At 46.7% G+C, this 17,522-nt stretch overlaps 1 protein-coding gene across 2 annotated transcripts in view; it reads right to left on the bottom strand.

Moving 5' to 3' along the window:
* Positions 1–5,413: 5,413 nt before the first annotated feature.
* DPP6 (dipeptidyl peptidase like 6) overlaps positions 5,414–17,522 on the bottom strand; it is a 797,513-nt gene continuing 785,404 nt past the window's right edge. For both annotated transcript variants that reach the window (XM_058660636.1, XM_058660637.1), the window contains 6 exons: positions 14,680–14,734; positions 12,684–12,795; positions 9,611–9,669; positions 8,764–8,836; positions 8,592–8,665; positions 5,414–6,248 (listed from right to left, as the gene is read on the bottom strand). In XM_058660636.1, coding sequence (XP_058516619.1) covers positions 6,102–6,248; positions 8,592–8,665; positions 8,764–8,836; positions 9,611–9,669; positions 12,684–12,795; positions 14,680–14,734 — 520 coding nt within the window. In that variant the 3' untranslated portion in view covers positions 5,414–6,101. The remainder of the gene's footprint in view (positions 6,249–8,591; positions 8,666–8,763; positions 8,837–9,610; positions 9,670–12,683; positions 12,796–14,679; positions 14,735–17,522) is intronic.

The raw sequence follows: 17,522 nt of genomic DNA, 5'->3' as shown, positions 1-17,522 counted from the left end.
TCCCAAACAAACCACATTTGAGGTGATCCTAGACCTAATTTTTGTGTGTGCATGCCAATACAGGGTCTGGCACCGTCTGGCACCCAAATCAGCCTATGCGCACAGTTAGTTACAATTGCTGGGTCAGTTCTGTCTCCAGCCCTGTCTTCTACACAAACTAATGGGTGTTACAGGCCATCTCAATCCTGCCCACCACATATCTGGCCCTCACATAAACCAGTGGAAGCTGTAGTGGAGCGACCCCCAATATCCCCTACTTGGCTTCCCCCCAACCCCCGCCCTTGTTCCTGTGCTTGCCAGCATGAACAGCAGACTGGTCCAGTCTGTACCACATCTCATTCTGCTCTCCTACATGTCAATGGGCATTGAGGCCTGGTTCAACCCTATTTCACATTGGTGCTGACTGGTGCCACTTTTTGTCTAGCCATGCCTGACCCTACTCTTGGTTTCCATGCTTACCAATGGGAGTTGCAGCCCGTCAGAGTGGCCCACTTCCACTCTTGGATCTTGCACTCTCCAGGTGGTCCTATGTTTTAGCTCAACAGAGTTTCACCTCCATGCCAACATCTGCCAGCTGATGCTGCTGCAAAGCCCAACTAACCCACACCCACTCTGACTTATGCATGTACCAGTAGGTACGGTCCACCAGCCTGGCTTTTCCCCAGTCTAGTTCACATGCAGGCCAATAGTTGTAGCCCTGCCTGGCCTGGTCTGCTCCCAATCCCAGCTCTCATGCTCACCAGTGGGAGTAGTGGTCTAGCAGAGGAGACCCCCGCAACCCCACTAGTGGGTTCACCCCTCTCCCCTAGGTCTCATATGTGCTGGTTTGATGCTGTGGCCCAGTCTGGAATGGCCCACCTCACCTTGGCATTTGTCAGTGGGCACTGTAACCTGGCCTGGGCTGGCCCGGCCCGGTCTACCCCCAGTTCCAGCTCATACTGGTGGGGTTTATAGCCTAGCCAGCCAGCCAGCCCCCCAGTTCCAGCCCTAATGTGAACTGGCTGGTATATGGCCCGACCTGGTATGACCCACATACCATTCTGGTCCTAGGATTTTCTAGCGGGTGATATGAACTGGTCCAGCCTGGTTCATCCCAGACCTGAGCAAAAGTATGCTGGTGGGGACTGTAACCTGGCCTGGTCTGGGCTGCTCTCTGTCTTGGTTCTTGTGCTTACCTGCAGGGACTGTGTCCCAACAGATGAGTTCCCCAAACTTCTCCATCATAACTTCTCCTAATGCCAGATCTTGTGTACACCAGTGGTCCACGGGCCAGCCCTTCTTAGTCTATCTCGTGTCCTAGCAGGAACAGTGGCCTTTTATAACTGGCCTTTACCCATTCCGATTCTTACTGTTGGATGTTTCAGCCCAGCCAAGCCTGGTCCACATCCTTACACAGCTCACATCTGGCTCAGCAAGGCAGAGTCTGACCCAGTCTGTCCTACATCCACCCTGGTTCTCATGAGCACCAGTTGGTGCCAGAATGTAGCACAGTCTGGTGCACCCCAGATCCAGTCCACACTTGGGCCAAGGGACACTTCAGCCATGTCCAGACTAGATTGCAGCCCCCCACTCTGGCCCCTGCGCTTACCAGTGGGACCCATAACCCAGCCAGGGCATCCCTTTAGTTCACCAACTAGGTCTGTTCCCAGCATGGCAGTGGTTGCTCTGACCCAGCTTGGCATAGCCCCTCACCTGTCTTAGCCTTTGCCTTTGGATGCTGTAGCCTGGCCTGACCTGGTCAGCCCCCAGTTTCAACTCTCATTGTTGGGTGCTGCAACCTGGTCCTGCTCAGTTTGCTCCCCTTCCTGGCTCACACCAGTAGATGTGATAGCCTAGCCAGGCACTACCTGCACTCCATCCTGGTTTCTGTACTTGCCAATGAGCTAAGGTTTACATGGCCCTGCCCAGTCTACCCCCTTCCAAAACCAACCAACACACTTGCAAATGGATGGATCTACTCTGCCCCAGCCTACCCAAGACCAAGGCCTGGACCACATGATCACCAATGGCAGCTATGACCCACTAGGTGAGTTTCCCAAGTTCCCCCTTTCAGTCAACTTCCAGACCCAGATCTCACACTTGCCAGTGGGTGCTAGGCCTTTACCTTACATGACCTGTCCCATCCATCTTGGTCTTTGTATGAGCTGGTAGATGTTGCAGCCCAGCCTGCCCCACACCCCATTTTAGGATGCTCATATGATGCTGCAGCCTGGACCTGCCGCACTTGTTCCAAGCCCCAGTACCTGTGAGTGTCGGTGAGTTCCATGGTCATGCCTAGCTCAGCCCATCACCATCCCAACTGTTAACAGTGTTAACTGTTAACCAGCAGGACTTGTAATTCCATAGGGTTGGACCCACATATCCCCCACAGAATCCACCCCTGGACCTGGTTCTATTTGTGTGCTGGTTGGTGTCATGGTCCAGCCTAATGTGACCCATCCCCTGATCTGACACTCTCAGGTACTGAGATGTAGCCTTGCCAGACAGGTTCCCAGCCATAGTTTGCATGTGAGCTGGCATGTGTTGGTCAGCAGTGTTCCATGGTAACAAGCCCAGCTCAGGTCTCCCATGTGAGCTGGGGCATTGGTCTGACCGATAAAGGTGTTCCGGTCTCTCTCCTCCAAATCACCAGGTCTCAGTCCCTTCACTTACCTGCAAGTACAGGGACCTTGTCATTTGGGAGTCCCTCGGGAGTCATTCTTAACCTGAGAGATACTCCCAGGACAGTCCTCCCGACCCTGTATCACCTCGTTCCTTAGTCAACTCCTAATCCTTGTTCCCAAGAGTGCATGGGTTCTCCAGCCCAGCCTTTGCAAACCCAGTGGATGATGTGCTGGTCCAGTGCTCTGCCACCCACCAGGGTCCCAAGTTCCTGGCACATGTGCTGGCCTTGTGCCTTACCCCTTCAAACACCCAATATCCAGGCCCACTGAAGTTTCCATGCCTGGTCCACCAGCACAGCAGACCTGCATGCTGATCCGGGGCTCTCCCTTCTGCTCTCCTCACCTCACCTAGGACCAAGTACGTGAGGAAATCCCTAGGTTCACTCTAAATGGAGTTTTTAATGGAAGCTTCCTGCAGGCAATCTGCTCCTTAATACAATCAGTGTTTTTGGGACTGCTAGGCAGAAGAAGGGGTGTGTTTTCTGTTCTGGGGAGATAGAGGAACCCCAGCATATGTGGGTACTCATGTCCTGGGAAGATCCATCAGGGGCTGGGACCATTAAACTGGATGCTGTGGAACTCAAAGGAGCCTCATGGGTTCTACTGCCTCCTGGTTGAGATTTCAAAGCATTTTAGATTAACACTGAAATTAAGGAAACATGTCATTGTGCCAGTCATGTCTGTGCTGAACACACAGGGAACATCTGGGGAGATTGCAAGCCAGGGGAGGTCCCATAGCTGCAGCTGCAGGGTGCTGACGAGGTCACACAGGTGCGTTTCCTAGGCCATCCTAGATGTCCTACCACAGGGCACTGTGTGTCCCTCATGTTTGTTATCATTGTGATCAGGCTCCTTCTCTGCGTATTTGCTGACCATTGTGTCAACTTACACCTAGTGTTTTCAGAAGTATTTGTGTTCTTGTGTAAACCATCAAATCCTGTCCACAAATCAAACCCTGCCCAGGAGGACTGGATTCAGTAATGGTAAGGTGGGTTGAGCAACTAGCTTCCTTGGATAAGGCCTTGGTAGCTCATGGTGACAATATTGGGATTAAATTTCTGTGGTATTTGCTGCTTCTTGTTTACAGATGGAATTTTGCTTTTCAGTCTTGATCATGAGGAGTGACCAGAGTCGTCTAATTTGGCTGGGGTCTCCACGTCAGCGGCTGCTCAGTGATTTGGCAGCATTTGTTTCGTCAATCCTTTTGCTTTCAGGCTGGGCTGTGTTTACAGCAGACTTAAAACAAAATGAATAGATGCATTACTAACTGATAAGGCTGTGCTTCCAAAGTATTATAGTGGACAATGCTATGGCCTGAACTGAGAATTGATTTATCATCAGTTTTAGGGAACATCTCTGTCTCCTCCCTAAAATGTTCAAGACACAACTCAGTTGTGTTTTCTCTGATTTGGAACTCGAATGTATTTGGTTGGTTCTATCATTTTTAATTACTGACATTGCTGCTGGATGCATTTTTTTCCTTTTAACCTACCGTAGGCTCTTACGGTACAATGCTTCTGCCTTGGTGAGGTACAAGAAGCATTTCAAGAGGGAAACCTGTACACTTCCCAAGGCAAACTAGATGGTGGAGAAGCAAGAAAAGAGCAATCCAAGTGGTAAAATAATGTTTTATTCCATGGATGAACAAATGCTACCATGCCACATCCCACTTCCCTTTGACCAGATCTTGTGCCCAGAGCTGGCTTCCCCTTTCAGAACTAGTTGGCTTTGTAGTTAGTCAAGCCCGTTGAAACAGCAAAAGCATGATCAGGTAGCATTCAGGTCGGTCGTGCTTGTCAGTGCGTTGATTCTTTTTGCAAATAGTGAGGCATCCCCTTTAAAGTCCTAGAATGGAGATCTTCCAACCAACCCTAGTACAACTGACATTCAAAGCTCAAATGGATGAAACCAAAACCCCCCCAAAACACCAAAAAAGCAACATGGACACATTTCCTCCTCAGACAGGATGTGAGGGACACTCCCGGCAGGACAGGAGCTGGAGAAACCAGTACTGAACATTCAGGTTGTCAACAAGCTCAAAAGGAAATGACAGTAATTGATATATTTTCAAACTAGCACTTCTAGAGAGTCCAGATCAGCCAAAGAGTGTCCGCATGCAAGCTCAACACAAGGTTAGTGCTGTGGGAGGTGGCAGGCAACTGCACAAATGCTGGACACACATTCCTTTCTTTATATACAACAAAATGAAATATACACTGGGAACACCGGCTGTACATTTGGTCAGCGTGTTAACTCACAAAGCTAGTGCGGAAGAACATCAATCTTGTTGCTAGTGGCAGGAGGGTAAATAAGCCATCCCCAGAACTGGAGACAGACATGGTCCCTTACTTTCCTTCAGGACACCAGTGACCTGAGCATACACAGCAGACCTGGAGGGGCCGGGGTGGAATCCACGCTTTAAAAAAAAAGTGTCATCTGAAAAGACTAAAGATTACGCGTAAGTAGACCAGGGGAATACACAGCCAAGTCCCCATGTAGCTCAGTGGTAAAGAGCTCTGATTATGTGTTTTCCTTTACTGAATCCTATTGAGTGTTTCCTCCTTAAGTGTTTGTAATGTCTCCACAAAGCCTGAAGGCAACCTTGGGGAAACAATAGTTACTTCTGATCTATTCCTTTATCCAAACAGGTGTGAAGTCTACACATTCATTGAAGAAAAGAAAGCAAACCAAATCAAAACAAAACCCACCAACCTGCAAACAAACAAACCACACACACACACACACACAAATCCCAAACCCCATGACCAGAGACAATGGAATGTCAAGTTAAAAAAAAAAAAAACAAACAGAAATAAGAACAAATTTATAAGGTTAATTGTTAGTGTTGTTATGATAATACTTTGTACAGAAAAGGGTCTGTCTTCTTGGGGTAGCCCCTTACAAGGTCAAATCTCCTAATTATAGAAAGGAACGAGCCAGTATAGGGACACACACTGTTAATTGTGCTATGATTGTTTCCTTGGCACAGTTCTATCAGACAGGATGTAATGCTGAAGACGTGAACACAGTACTCTAATGTAGAGGGTGGGTCTTAATGCTACTGTTTGATAGCTTGAATTTAAGGGCCGGTTCCGTGTGGGCCCCAAGTGGGCCCTCGCTACCATCTGTCCTTTCTTTGTTCCTTGGGGAAGGGGCTATGGGATGTGCCAGCTGCAGTAGGGCCAGGAGGAGGCAATGCTTCTGATTTGGAATGTTCCAGGCAGTGTGGAGGCCATCACGAACCATGGCGCATCTCCACCTGGGAAGGAGCTTGTTTCCCAAGCAAAGCTGCCTTCCTTATCTGAGACACGCATGCTATGGAACATGAACACCTCTGCCCCCACCCCACCCTTGAAGGGAAGAGACAGGGGCGGGGACATTCCTCAGTTGCATATAGTTGTAGAAAGAACCACATCTGTGCTTCCAGCTGACTTGCGATTAGTCCTCCTCTTCATCTTCTTTTGTTGTGACAGTGGGTAGCTTGTCCTGAATCCTGAAGCATTCCACAAAGAAGTTGATAATGGACCGGTATAGATGCTGCTTGAGGAATGTGCTATGAAAGTAATGGCTTTCATCTGGGTATATCTGCAAGAGAGACATGGAGAAGTTACTCACTCATGGTCTACCCTTTCAATGAAACATGAGATAAAGAGCTTAGTGACACCCAGAATTGTGCAGGCCTGATAAAATGAATTTCCTAATCACATCAGTCCCACCCAGAGTACTTTCCTCCTGAAACCTTTGCCTGGGTCCCCTCCCTGCTGTGTAAAGCAATGAAACAACACATCAGGGACATCAGTCAGTATTTCCTCTGTTCTTTCCTGGCTCCTTGCCCCTGCCATACGCAGTGGGGAATCCATGAAAACCAGCTCAATAAACGGAGAACCCCTCACTTCACAAGCTGCGCATGGTCCAGGCCTACTAAGGCCACAGGCAAGTCTCGATAGCATTAGGAAATATGGAGAATGCTGGGCTCCTTAGGGATCTGAATGTTCTCTTTTGTTATTGAATCTTTCTCTGGTTTCTGAATTAAAGTTCTATTGGCCTCATAGAAGAAGTTTCGGAACATTCCCTCCTTTTCAACTGTTTAGAACAGTATAAGAAGAATCAAGATTAATTCTTTAAAATTTTAGTAGTATTTAATAGTAAAGCCATCCTATCCTGTTCTGAGTTTTGCTTTCTGGGGGAATCTTTATTACCGATTTAACTTCCGTCTTGATATTTGGCCTATTTAGGTTTTCTAGGTCTTTGTACATCAATTTTGTTAATTATATATAAGTCTCTTTTTCTAGATTCATCAAGTTTATGAAAATAACTGTTTATAGTAAATCTTACTATTTTTATTTTTTGTAACATCTATTTTTTTGTCTGTGATTTTATTATTAATTTGGAACTTCTGCTTTTTTTGGTTAATTGGGCCAACAGTTTATCAATTTAATTGTTTTATATGTTTTAAAAAAACCAGTTCTTTTATGTTTTCAAGAAGCCAGTTAACTTTAAAAATTTTTAAATTTTGTTTATTCTCTAATTTTTACTATTTCTATCTTGCTACTAACTTTAGGTTTGGTTTGTTTTTGGTTTTTCCAGGTTCTTGAGATGCTGAGTGAGAACATTTCCCAATTTCTTTATGTAGGCATTTCTTACTCTAAACTCTCTTCTTAACAATACTTTTTTGGTATCCCTAAGTTTGATAAACTATGTTGCCACCTTCATTAGTTCCTAGGAACTTTTTATTTTTATTTTATTTTGAAAGAGATCATTTTTCTATCCACTGGGTCACTCTCTTGATGCCGGCAACCACCAGTGGTCAGCCAAGCTGGAGTCAAGAACTTCATTCAGGTGTCCCACGTGAGGGGCAGGGGTACAAACACTTGGCTCATGTTCTGCTGCTTTTCCCAGGTCCTTGGTAGGCAGCTGGGTCAGACAAGTAGTTAGGACATGAGCTGATGCTCATGTGAGATGCTGGCATCATAGGAGACAGTTTAACATGATATACAAGACTGGGCCCTGAGTTCCCCTTTGATTTCTTCTATGATCCACTTTTAATTCAGAAACATATGGTTTAATGTCCATGAATTCGCATGCTTTCCTAGAGTTTCTTATGTTGCTAATTTCCAACTTCATTTCATTGTGGTTAGAAAAGACACATAGTACAATTTCAATTATTTTTTTTTATTTCTTGGAATTTGTTTCATGGCCTAGCATATTTTCTATTATAGAGAAAGTTCAGAACAAGAGTGTGGGATAGCGAATGATGGAGGCTGAAGGTATATCTGGCCAAAGCACCCTTACATTCATCTCTGAACCTCAAAAAACCAACCAACCAACCAACCAACCAAACAAAAAAAACCCAAAAACCATCAGGTCACAGGTGTTTGAACAAGGAACCCTGAACCAAAAAGAAAATGAAAGAAGCTTCTAGAAGCAGCTATGTACACCACTAGAAATGGCTTAGGGTTGTTGTTGCTATATCTGTAGCTGATGCTTCTGAAGACAGGTTTCTGGGAAGAGTAGGGTTCTGTTACTACAGGCTAAGCCGTAGATGGTGTGGGACATGTGCCCAGCACTGAACTTAGCACAGTGTTGGCCAGGAGAGAAAACTCAGGACCTGTTAATACCACTTGCTCCAACCCTGCGGCAATACCCCACACCACCACTCCAGAATTCACAATCCCAAGCCTGGCCTTGCCCACTGCCTGAGGTGGGATGAAGTGGTGGTTGAGGTAGGCTGTGGTTAAAACCCTCTAGAACTGAGCTATCACTAATTAGAAGCAGAAGTAAATGTGTTAATTTTTCAGACCTGATGTGCACTCCCAACAACTGGCTGAGGTGCAATGTTTTGAACATTATCCGATTTTTTTTTTTCTCCATGGAAGGGAACATCTTGCTCTGAGTGTAAAATCAGGCAGGTAGATGTGCAGACAGTACCTGTAAGCTGTAATTAGCCTTTGCCTTAATTAGCTGTGTGATGAGTTCTGCTGTGTGCTGGAAATGGATTTTTTCTGGAAAAGAAAACAGGACAGTGCTGATCAAAACCCACAGCACCACCAAGGGGCATGCTTTCCACAGACACACAGGGGGGAACGCGCTTGGTCCTCACCATCAGCAGTAGCATGAATGAGCAGAAACTGCTGGCCCTCCAGTGCCGACACTCGGTGTGCCACCTTGGTCATCTGTAGAGACAAGGGGAGATGGTGAGTGGGCTGCAGTGCAGGTGGGGAGGGTTTCTGATGGGAAAATCAAGGGGGAAGGGGATTGAGGCTTGTGGGAAGTCCTGGGAGAAGTGGGAGACTTTATACTTCAGTAAAACACACAGCAAACCTCAGCTGTCTCTGCTTTCCCTTACGCTCAGCCGTTTTGTGTAAGAGACGAGGGTTGGAGGAGAAGAGAGAGAGGGAAAGGTGTTATCACTAGTGACAGGCAGCTTTAGAGGGTCTGTTTTTCCCTCTGGGCTGCTGGGGTGATGATATCCGGAGCTAAGTCAGTTCTGTTACCCATGCGCAAGCCTCAAGATGGCACAGATCTCTGGGCTCTCTGTCTGCACTTGGCAGATGACAACAGAGCCAACTGGATCAGAGGAGCTGGCTGCAGCACAGTCAGCAGTTGACTTTCCCAAAGTGGAACCAGCCCTGGGTACTTGGGGAGTCAGGAACACTGATCGCTCTGTGGTCCTGTGAGATTGCCCCCATCAAATACTTTCTCAATACTCCCCTGCGACTCTGGAGCCCTAGTAAGGAAACAGAATGAACCAATAGAGGTCACATTCCCAGTGGTGGGTCTGGAGGATTCCTGGCCTGACTTTCACTGTGGAGAGGAAGAACTGCCAGGCCACAGAATGATGGAGCAAGTTACAGGCAGGCCAAGGTGCAGGGCTAGGAGACGGGAATGCGAAGGCTGGTGTCTTGAAACTTGCAGTTTTCGCAAGTGGCGACTTTGTCCAAACATACCTCATATGCTCTGTTGTCAAGTCCATGGAGGCCCAAATATCGTTCAGAAAACGCAGAGGCTGTACAGAAGCAGAGGGGGGGGGGGGTTATGTCTCATCTGAAGGACCCAGACGCTGGGAGTGCCCTGGCCTGGGCTGAGGGCCTAAGCAGTGGGTCCACTTCCAGCAGACTGGCAAATGCTTTTTCAAGATTTATTTATTTTCAGTGGAAAGCCAGATCCACAGAGAGAAAGAGAGAAAGATCCTCCATCTGCTGGTTCACTCTTCTGGGTCTCCCTTGTGGGTGAAGGTTCCCAAGGCTTTAGGCCGTCCTCGACTGCTTTTCCCAGGCCACAAGCAGGGAGATGGAAGGGAAGTGGAGCAGCTAGGACACAAACTGGCATCCACATGGGATCCCAGCACATGCATGGTGAGGACTTTAACCACTAGGCTACTGAGCCAGGCCCACAAAGGTTGGTTTTTGCAAACGGAGGTTGCAGCACAGTGGGTTAAGCTGTCACTTTTAGTGCCTCTTCCAGTCTCCCACATGCGTGCAGGCTCCCAAGGACTTCGGCCATCCTCCACTGTTTTCCCGGGCCACAAGTAGGGAGCTGGATCGGAAGTGTACATGAACTAGTACCCACATGGGATGCTGGCTTCTGCACTTAGATTAGCCAGTTGAGCCATCCTACTGGCCCCATAACTCTGCACTTCAAATAAATATATATGTATATATTTTAAAGATTTATTTATTTTTCTTGGAAAGGAGGATTTACAGAGATGAGAGTCAGAGAGAAAGATCTTCCATCTGTTGGTTCACTCTCCAAGTGGCCACAATGGCCTGAGCTGAGCGAATCAGAAGCCAGGAGCCAGGAGCTTCCTCTAGATCTCCCATGTGGGTGCAGGGTTCCAATGCTTTGGGTCATCCTTGACTGCTTGCTTTTCTAGGCTACAAGCAGGGAGTTGGATGGGAAGTGGAGCACCCAGGACATGGACTGGGGCCCCTATGGGATCCTGGCACATGCAAGGGGAGGCTACCACACTTGGCCCTAAATAAATATTTGAAAACATCTGTCCCTTGGGTCCTCACAGAAGCAATTGGATAGTGCAGCTGTAACATTTAAATGTGTCAGTTTTGGTGGTTGAGTATTAAAAAAAAACATCCAAAGCAAGGACAATATAATTAATCTGAATCCTAAATAAACAGTATAACCCTTTACTCATGATATAGGAGTAGCAAGGGTTCATGTTTCCATCAGGGCCTGTTTATTCTTCATAAATTTTAATCGGGAACTGGTGTTGTTGTGTAGTGGGTAAGCTGCCATCAGCCATCCCATACGGGCACAAGTTTGAGTTCTAGCTGTTTTATTTCTGATCCAGCTCCTTGCTAATGGCCTGAGAAAGTAGGGGAAAATGGCCTGGATGCTTGGGCCCCTGCCGTCCATGTGGGAGATCTGAAGGAATCTCCTGGATTCGGGTTGGCCCAGCCCTGGCCAATGTGGCCATATGGAGAAAGAATGAGCAGCTGCAAGTGTGCTGTCTCTCCCGATTTCTCTGCAACTCTGCTTTTCAAATAACACACAGATATTTTAAAAGTTGAGTCATATGCCTGCCCAGTTGAAACCTTGAATGCAGGTCTAGGTTCTGCTCACAGACCTGGTTGCTGCCAGTTGACAAAGGAAGATAGAAACAGGGCTGCTCTGTTTGGCAAGGCAGGTAGAGGGAGCATTGCACAGGCTTGGGAGACTCTTGAATGACTTGGAGAGACAGGGGGAGGACTTGCTATCTTGGGCTCTGAAGCAATCCAGACATAGGTGGCAGCATTTGCATGCATTTGAATCAGGCACATTGGCAAGAGTATGATGAAAAATGTAGGAAAGTCTCACTGAACTGGAAAAGTCTGAGCTATGCCCCAAGGATTGCCCTGGGAAAATGACTCTTGAATACATTAAAATTTTGAAGTAGGAGAGTTTTTGTGTATTTCGAAGTTGACCACCTTCTAATAAGACTGCATTGGCAGAACTGGGCACATCTGACATGCGACTCAACTTCTAAACTCAAAGTGGCTCCTGCATTGTGCCATGTGATCCACAGGTACTGAGATGGGTACAGGGCTCAGCTGGCAAGGTGGCACCATGGCAGGGAGCAGCTACAGGAGTCGAAGATTAACACTAAATTAAAATGTGCTATTAATGTTGGCAGTTGGATGGGCCATAGCAGACCAGCCACACAAGGCCCCATTGCTTGATTTTACAACCTTGCGAATCAGCTCTGCCTAGCACAAGGCAGTGCAGGGCTAAGAGCCTGATTGCCCGGATCTGAATCCAAATTTCCAGAACCATAAGCAAGAACTCTCAGCACATTAAAAAGTTAGTGTCATGATGACATTCATAATCAGAGAAAAGGGGTTAATAAACAGAAAGAGGGAAAATCCAGGGAGTTTGAGCCACTGGACAATGAAGTCCTATCTCCCTGGAAAGAGAGCTGGCTCCATGCCCAGGGGGTCTCATCTCTAACCTCACAGTAAATCATCCTGACAATCTGACCCCCAACTCTGGCTCGAGACCATCATAAAATAAACCTTCCTCTCCAAGGACAGGTGCTGGCCAGGCAGGAAGCAGGATGGAGCTGAGCTATGTAGACTCTAAGGGGTTAGTAGTGTTTCTCTGGACTGCCCCAACTAGTTTCACATAATACCTGCCTTGCAAACACCCCAGCTGCAGAACTCCGTGCAGGGCCCTTGTCCAGATTCTGGGAGCAAAGAGGAAAGGCAGTCTGGCAGGCGACATAGCAAATGTTTTCCCTTTACCATTGATTGAAGTCTTTCTGATTCTCACCACTGCAAACTGAGTGATGAGTTCTTTTTTAACTCCTGGTCTCATATTTTGGGAATGATATTCACAGGCTGTTCATGGATTGATCACTTTTGTGCTAAACAGATGACTTGGGACTAACTCCTCCCCTAGGCTCTTCTTAGGAGATTTAACCCACCATCCATACAAACTCTGAGTGATTTATTAGGAACTGGGAGAGTCTGTGCTAGGGAGACTTTAAGGTGGTGAGGCCACGCTCTTGGTCTGATTGAGGTCACTTACCGTAGAGTTTGAAGTCTGTTATTGGAGAGACAGCAGAGCCACAGGTGAAGGTCTGACCTTGATTTTCACTCTTTGCTGGGAGGATGTAAGTGCTCAGGTACCCACCGTAATCCTGGAAAAGATCCCCAGAGGAAGAACAGAGCGAGGCAGCAGAAGATGGTCCATGTGTTTGGGCTCCTGCACTCACATGGAACATCTTGATGAAGTTCCTGTCTCCTGGCATCATCTAGCTCAGCCCAAATGGTTGTGACCGTATGGGGAATAAACCAGTGGATGGAACATTTCCATGTGTTTCCTTCTCCAACTATGACTTTTTAAAAAAGATTTATTCATTTATTATTGGAAAGAGATTTACAGAGAGGGGGAGAGACAGAGAGATCTTCCTTCCATTGGTTTACTCCCCAAGTAGATGCAGCAGCGGAGCTAAGCTATTCTGAAGCCAGGAGCCATGAGCTTCTTCTGGGTCTCCCATGCAGGTGCAGAAGTCCAAGAACTTGAGCTATCCCCTGCTGCTTTCACAGACCACCATCAGGGAAGTTGCATTGAAAGTGGAGCAGTCTGGACACAAACCAGCACCCATATGGGGTCCCGGTGCTTGCAAGGTGAGGATTTGGTCACTTAGCCATTGCACTGGGCCCTATGACTTTCCAGTTAATAGAATAAATCTTGAAACACATACACACAAAATACACACGTCTTGTTGAAAGCGGCATGGAAACCCATTTAGGTAGAATAGGAAAGAAAGCCAATAAGGGTGGCAAACACATTCCTTGGCCCTGATTCTGGCATCAGAGGTGCATGATTTGAATCTGAGGGGTGCATTGGGCTCCCTTCTCACACAGCACACTTGGTTGTCTGTGCTATTAAGCCAACAACTGAGAAAGCTGGCTACTAGCAAACTCCTGCATCTGCTAGATTCAGAAGTGAATTACTAAAGGTCCCAGGAGGGTGTCACTATTTTTAAAACGTAGGGAGGGAGGCCAACTTCCCAGGAATGACACATATGTACTTTAGGGCAAATTAAAAATGGATAAAATGAACCAGGCCCAGTCCTGCTTCTGAGCCACATGTCTGTTGGAAATAGCATAGTAAGGTGAGGGTGGGGAGGAAACCAGTGATGATTCTAATATTCAAAATTCTGTTTCTAATTGGTTCTGATCTGTCTCTGGACCAATTAGAGAGGCAGTTGACTGCCTCGCTTCCCATAGGTGGGCATGGGATGACTCCAGCATGCCTGTTTCTGGGATCAACCCATGGGCAGGACCTGGTCTCAAAGCACACTGCTCTCATTGAAAACTGGAGTTGGAGGTTTGGAGATGATAAAGTGAGAGCTGCTCCAATGATTGCCTCCTCAAGTCTTTACCTGCTGTGGCATGGAGAACCACTTAGGGAGGTCATGCACTATTCTCTGAGAAAGAAGATGGAGCTATGTGGACCCAACTGTGTTCTTGTCTTTTAGAGACTAAGAGGGTATAGGACTAAGCTGTCTTAGGAGAAGCAGAGGCCATATGCCAGCACAATAGGAGGTGGTTTTTTTTAGGGACCTAATTGCCAAACACACATCTTTGAACCATGGCCGTAGCTTCTGACATGGACCCCAGATGGATGTTTCTCTGATTTGACAGTACAGTACATGAAACCCCCAATATCCTCCATTCCTGCTAAAAAGCCTGTCACGTAACATAGATAACATGCTTGCCTTCCTTTCTGGGGTGCCATCCTAAGACTATGGCCAGCTTATAGATACATAAATCAAAACCTAAAATATCTTCATTTCTTTCCAGATTATGTAAAAGGAAACATGGCACATGAGATGATCAAATGGAAGCTTATAGTGACAGAATCGTAAGCATCCAATCTCTTGCTCTTAAGGAAATAGTTCCTTGCACACTGCTAGGTCAAGGGCATCTTCAACACATCAGCATGAGACCAGGTGATGCCGCAGTGAGTGCCCCACTCTTGAACAGAGGGCTGTTTAGACAAAACCCAAACTCACCTTCCCAAATACGGCAACACGTGTTTTATCAACGTACTGTTCTTTCAGCATGGTCCTGCAAAGTTAAGCAACAGGAAGAGGGGGTCAGTGTGTTGTGGTTGTATTTTTTTCTCCAATGGCTTGCTGCTGTTCTTTCCAATCATTTTAAGCATGAAACTCCCCCTGAATTTTGGAACTCTGTTTGTTGTTATCCTTTAGTTATACAGCTTACTGACAGAGGAACAAATTGGTTGAAGGCAGCAAAGATCATTCTGGGAAACCCAGCCCCCAGGAGCTCCCTGCCATCTCCATTGCTGCTTGTTCCTCACTTGGACCCAGGAGATGCTCAGCCACTCCATGCCCTGGGATGGCCCTCAGAGTTGGAGCTGTGGGTCTGTAGTATAGGGCTTAGGAGCAAGCTGCTGAACTCCCATTCCACGCGTGGGGCCCTTTGTCTTCGATTTCTGGGGCGTAGGCCCCTTTTTTGGACCTCTTTGGCTGCAGGATCACTCTTTCCTTGAGCTTGCTGCTGAGATCCTGGCTTGGAGGTAACTGTTCCAGTTCTCCAGCCTGACACTGCCTGGGTCCCTGATCCATTCCTATCCACTCTGGTCCCTTGTGTCACCACAACAACTGCATTTTTTGGGGGGGGGGTGTTTCTAGGCTTTATCTTAGTGGTAGCCATCCTACCACCTGCTGGCACACTCACCTCACGGTAGCTGGCTGTTTTCTGGATATCTAAATTATGTTTATTTCCACGTATGTACCATTGTCAGAATCTCTTGCCCATCCTCTCCCAACTCCCTCAAACTTCCATTTCTATTTTGTGTTGATTATTTTCTTGACCCCATTTGCTATAATCTGCCAGCTGGATAGGGTAACTAAAGAACTTCTAACTGCCCTTCTCAACTGGTAGGCTATAAAGCTGGGGGTATTGGGCCACCTGGATGCTTCATCGCACTCCATCCATCTCAGCAAGGACCTCCCCTCCCCAGGCTGCAGACATGGGCAGCCTTCATGGTTAGAATGGCAGGTGCCTTTTGTTGTTAGTTAATGCTGGAGGAAATGGATAGGAGTTGAGGGAAAGGCTGCTTATGGTATTAGTTTCCACAAGTCAGGCATTTCCATGACTTTCACAAGTCATGGAACTTCAGATGACTTTGGCATCTTCAATAGGTCTGTTTTAATATAATGGGCTTCTGCAGATTAGTCCTGGAAAATTGATGATTTACACATTTCCTTTATGATGTGGTTTCAGCTTCACTTATATTTTAGAATACTAGTTGAGAATGAGGCATCCGGGCTGTTTATTCCTCTTATTTCTCCTGCCTCTTCCCCCTCCCCTTCTTTCACCCATGTCATCCATTTAGTGAGAACCTGTGATTTGTTATAAGGCCTTGTGCTAAGTTTTGGGACTCAATACTGAATAATTTACAGGCCTTGATTTTCAGAAACTCCCATTCTTAGGATAAACAGCCCTTGTGTTGGGTTCTTTTGTTTTATTATGGAAGAGCTTTGTGATGTTCAAGTGTGTCCCTTAGACTTTCAGGCCTCATCTCCTGCAGCCTCAGACACTGGGCTCAGTGGAGTACATGAGGAAGGTGTGGGACCCTACCAGGCGAAGTGAGTGAAGTTCGCATTTAAAGCCTTTGCACCCTGCACCCATGTGAGACCCAGAAGAAGCTCCTGGTTTTGAATTGGCTCATCTCCAGCCATTTAGGACACCTGGGGAGTGAACCAGTGGAAGGAAGATCTTTTTTGCCGTAAATTTGACTTTCTAATAAAAATAAGTAAAATGCTGAAAAATCTCAAATGATCCCACTTACACATTTTATGCTTGGACTACAACCTGTAAAATGTGCTGCACTGCTCTCAGAATTGATTCTGAGAAGCAAAGATGTGCGTGTCATCTCCTCCATAAAGCCTCATGTTCCTCAGTTGTGTATAAAGCAAGCAGGAACTCGCTAAGATGATGCGGGGTGCATCTCACCATCTGGTCCTGTCACACCTCTGCCCTGTCTACCTGCCCTGCAGACTCTACCTCACCTCTCTGTTCAACCTGGCTCTATATGATCCACCACACCGTGCATGTCTGTGTGCCCAGCATAAGTTGGGTCTTTGCATGATTCTAAGCTTTTGTTCACAATACTTTCTCAGTGTAGAATTTGCACCTCCCTTTTCTATATGGAAAAAAAGCCTATTCACTTTTCAAGGTTGCCGTAGGCCACCTCCTCCCAGAAACCTTCCTAAGTAGGGCTTTTTGCTTCTGATGAATTGTGACCCAAGTACTGGTGTAGTTCCATCTGTAACTAAATCTCCCATTTACATGATTGTGTCGTGTCAGCTGCCGATGGAAATGAAGAGCAGGAGCTCCAGGAGTAGATGGAGGGAGAGGAGAGGAGAAGGAAAGGAAGGTTGCATGATGGACTGCTCTCTTAATATCTAAAGTTTTGAGAAAACTGGGCTATTCCTGACTAGTGAAAATACCCAGCTCCTGCAGAGAGCTTGCCCAAGTTTTCTGTTCCCATGAAAGCTTTGGGGATCAACTTGCTGAGAAAGTCCGTATGTTTTCTAGTGGCTATAGGCTTTGTGGTTGTCAAAGTGCTCCTTTGAGTTTCAGTGATTTCAGAACTGACATTTGCTATGGCTTACATAATAGCCTGGTTTTCTCTAAAGTCCCATGAGTCAGGAGTTGGTCCCTAGAGTCTGATGTTAATGGATTAAGAATGAAACTTAATCCAGTGATGGTGTCTGAGAAGGTGAGGCTATGAGAGTGGTTAGACTGAACTGGGTTATTAGGGTAGAATACCCATTGTCAAATCCTGAGAACTTAACAAGGAAAAATCACAGACATATGATGTGTG

Source organism: Ochotona princeps, chromosome 2 (assembly GCF_030435755.1).
Source record: "Ochotona princeps isolate mOchPri1 chromosome 2, mOchPri1.hap1, whole genome shotgun sequence".
NCBI lineage: Eukaryota > Metazoa > Chordata > Mammalia > Lagomorpha > Ochotonidae > Ochotona > Ochotona princeps.
Note: the sequence above shows the minus strand (reverse complement) of the source record. Positions and strands in the feature narration are given on the sequence as shown.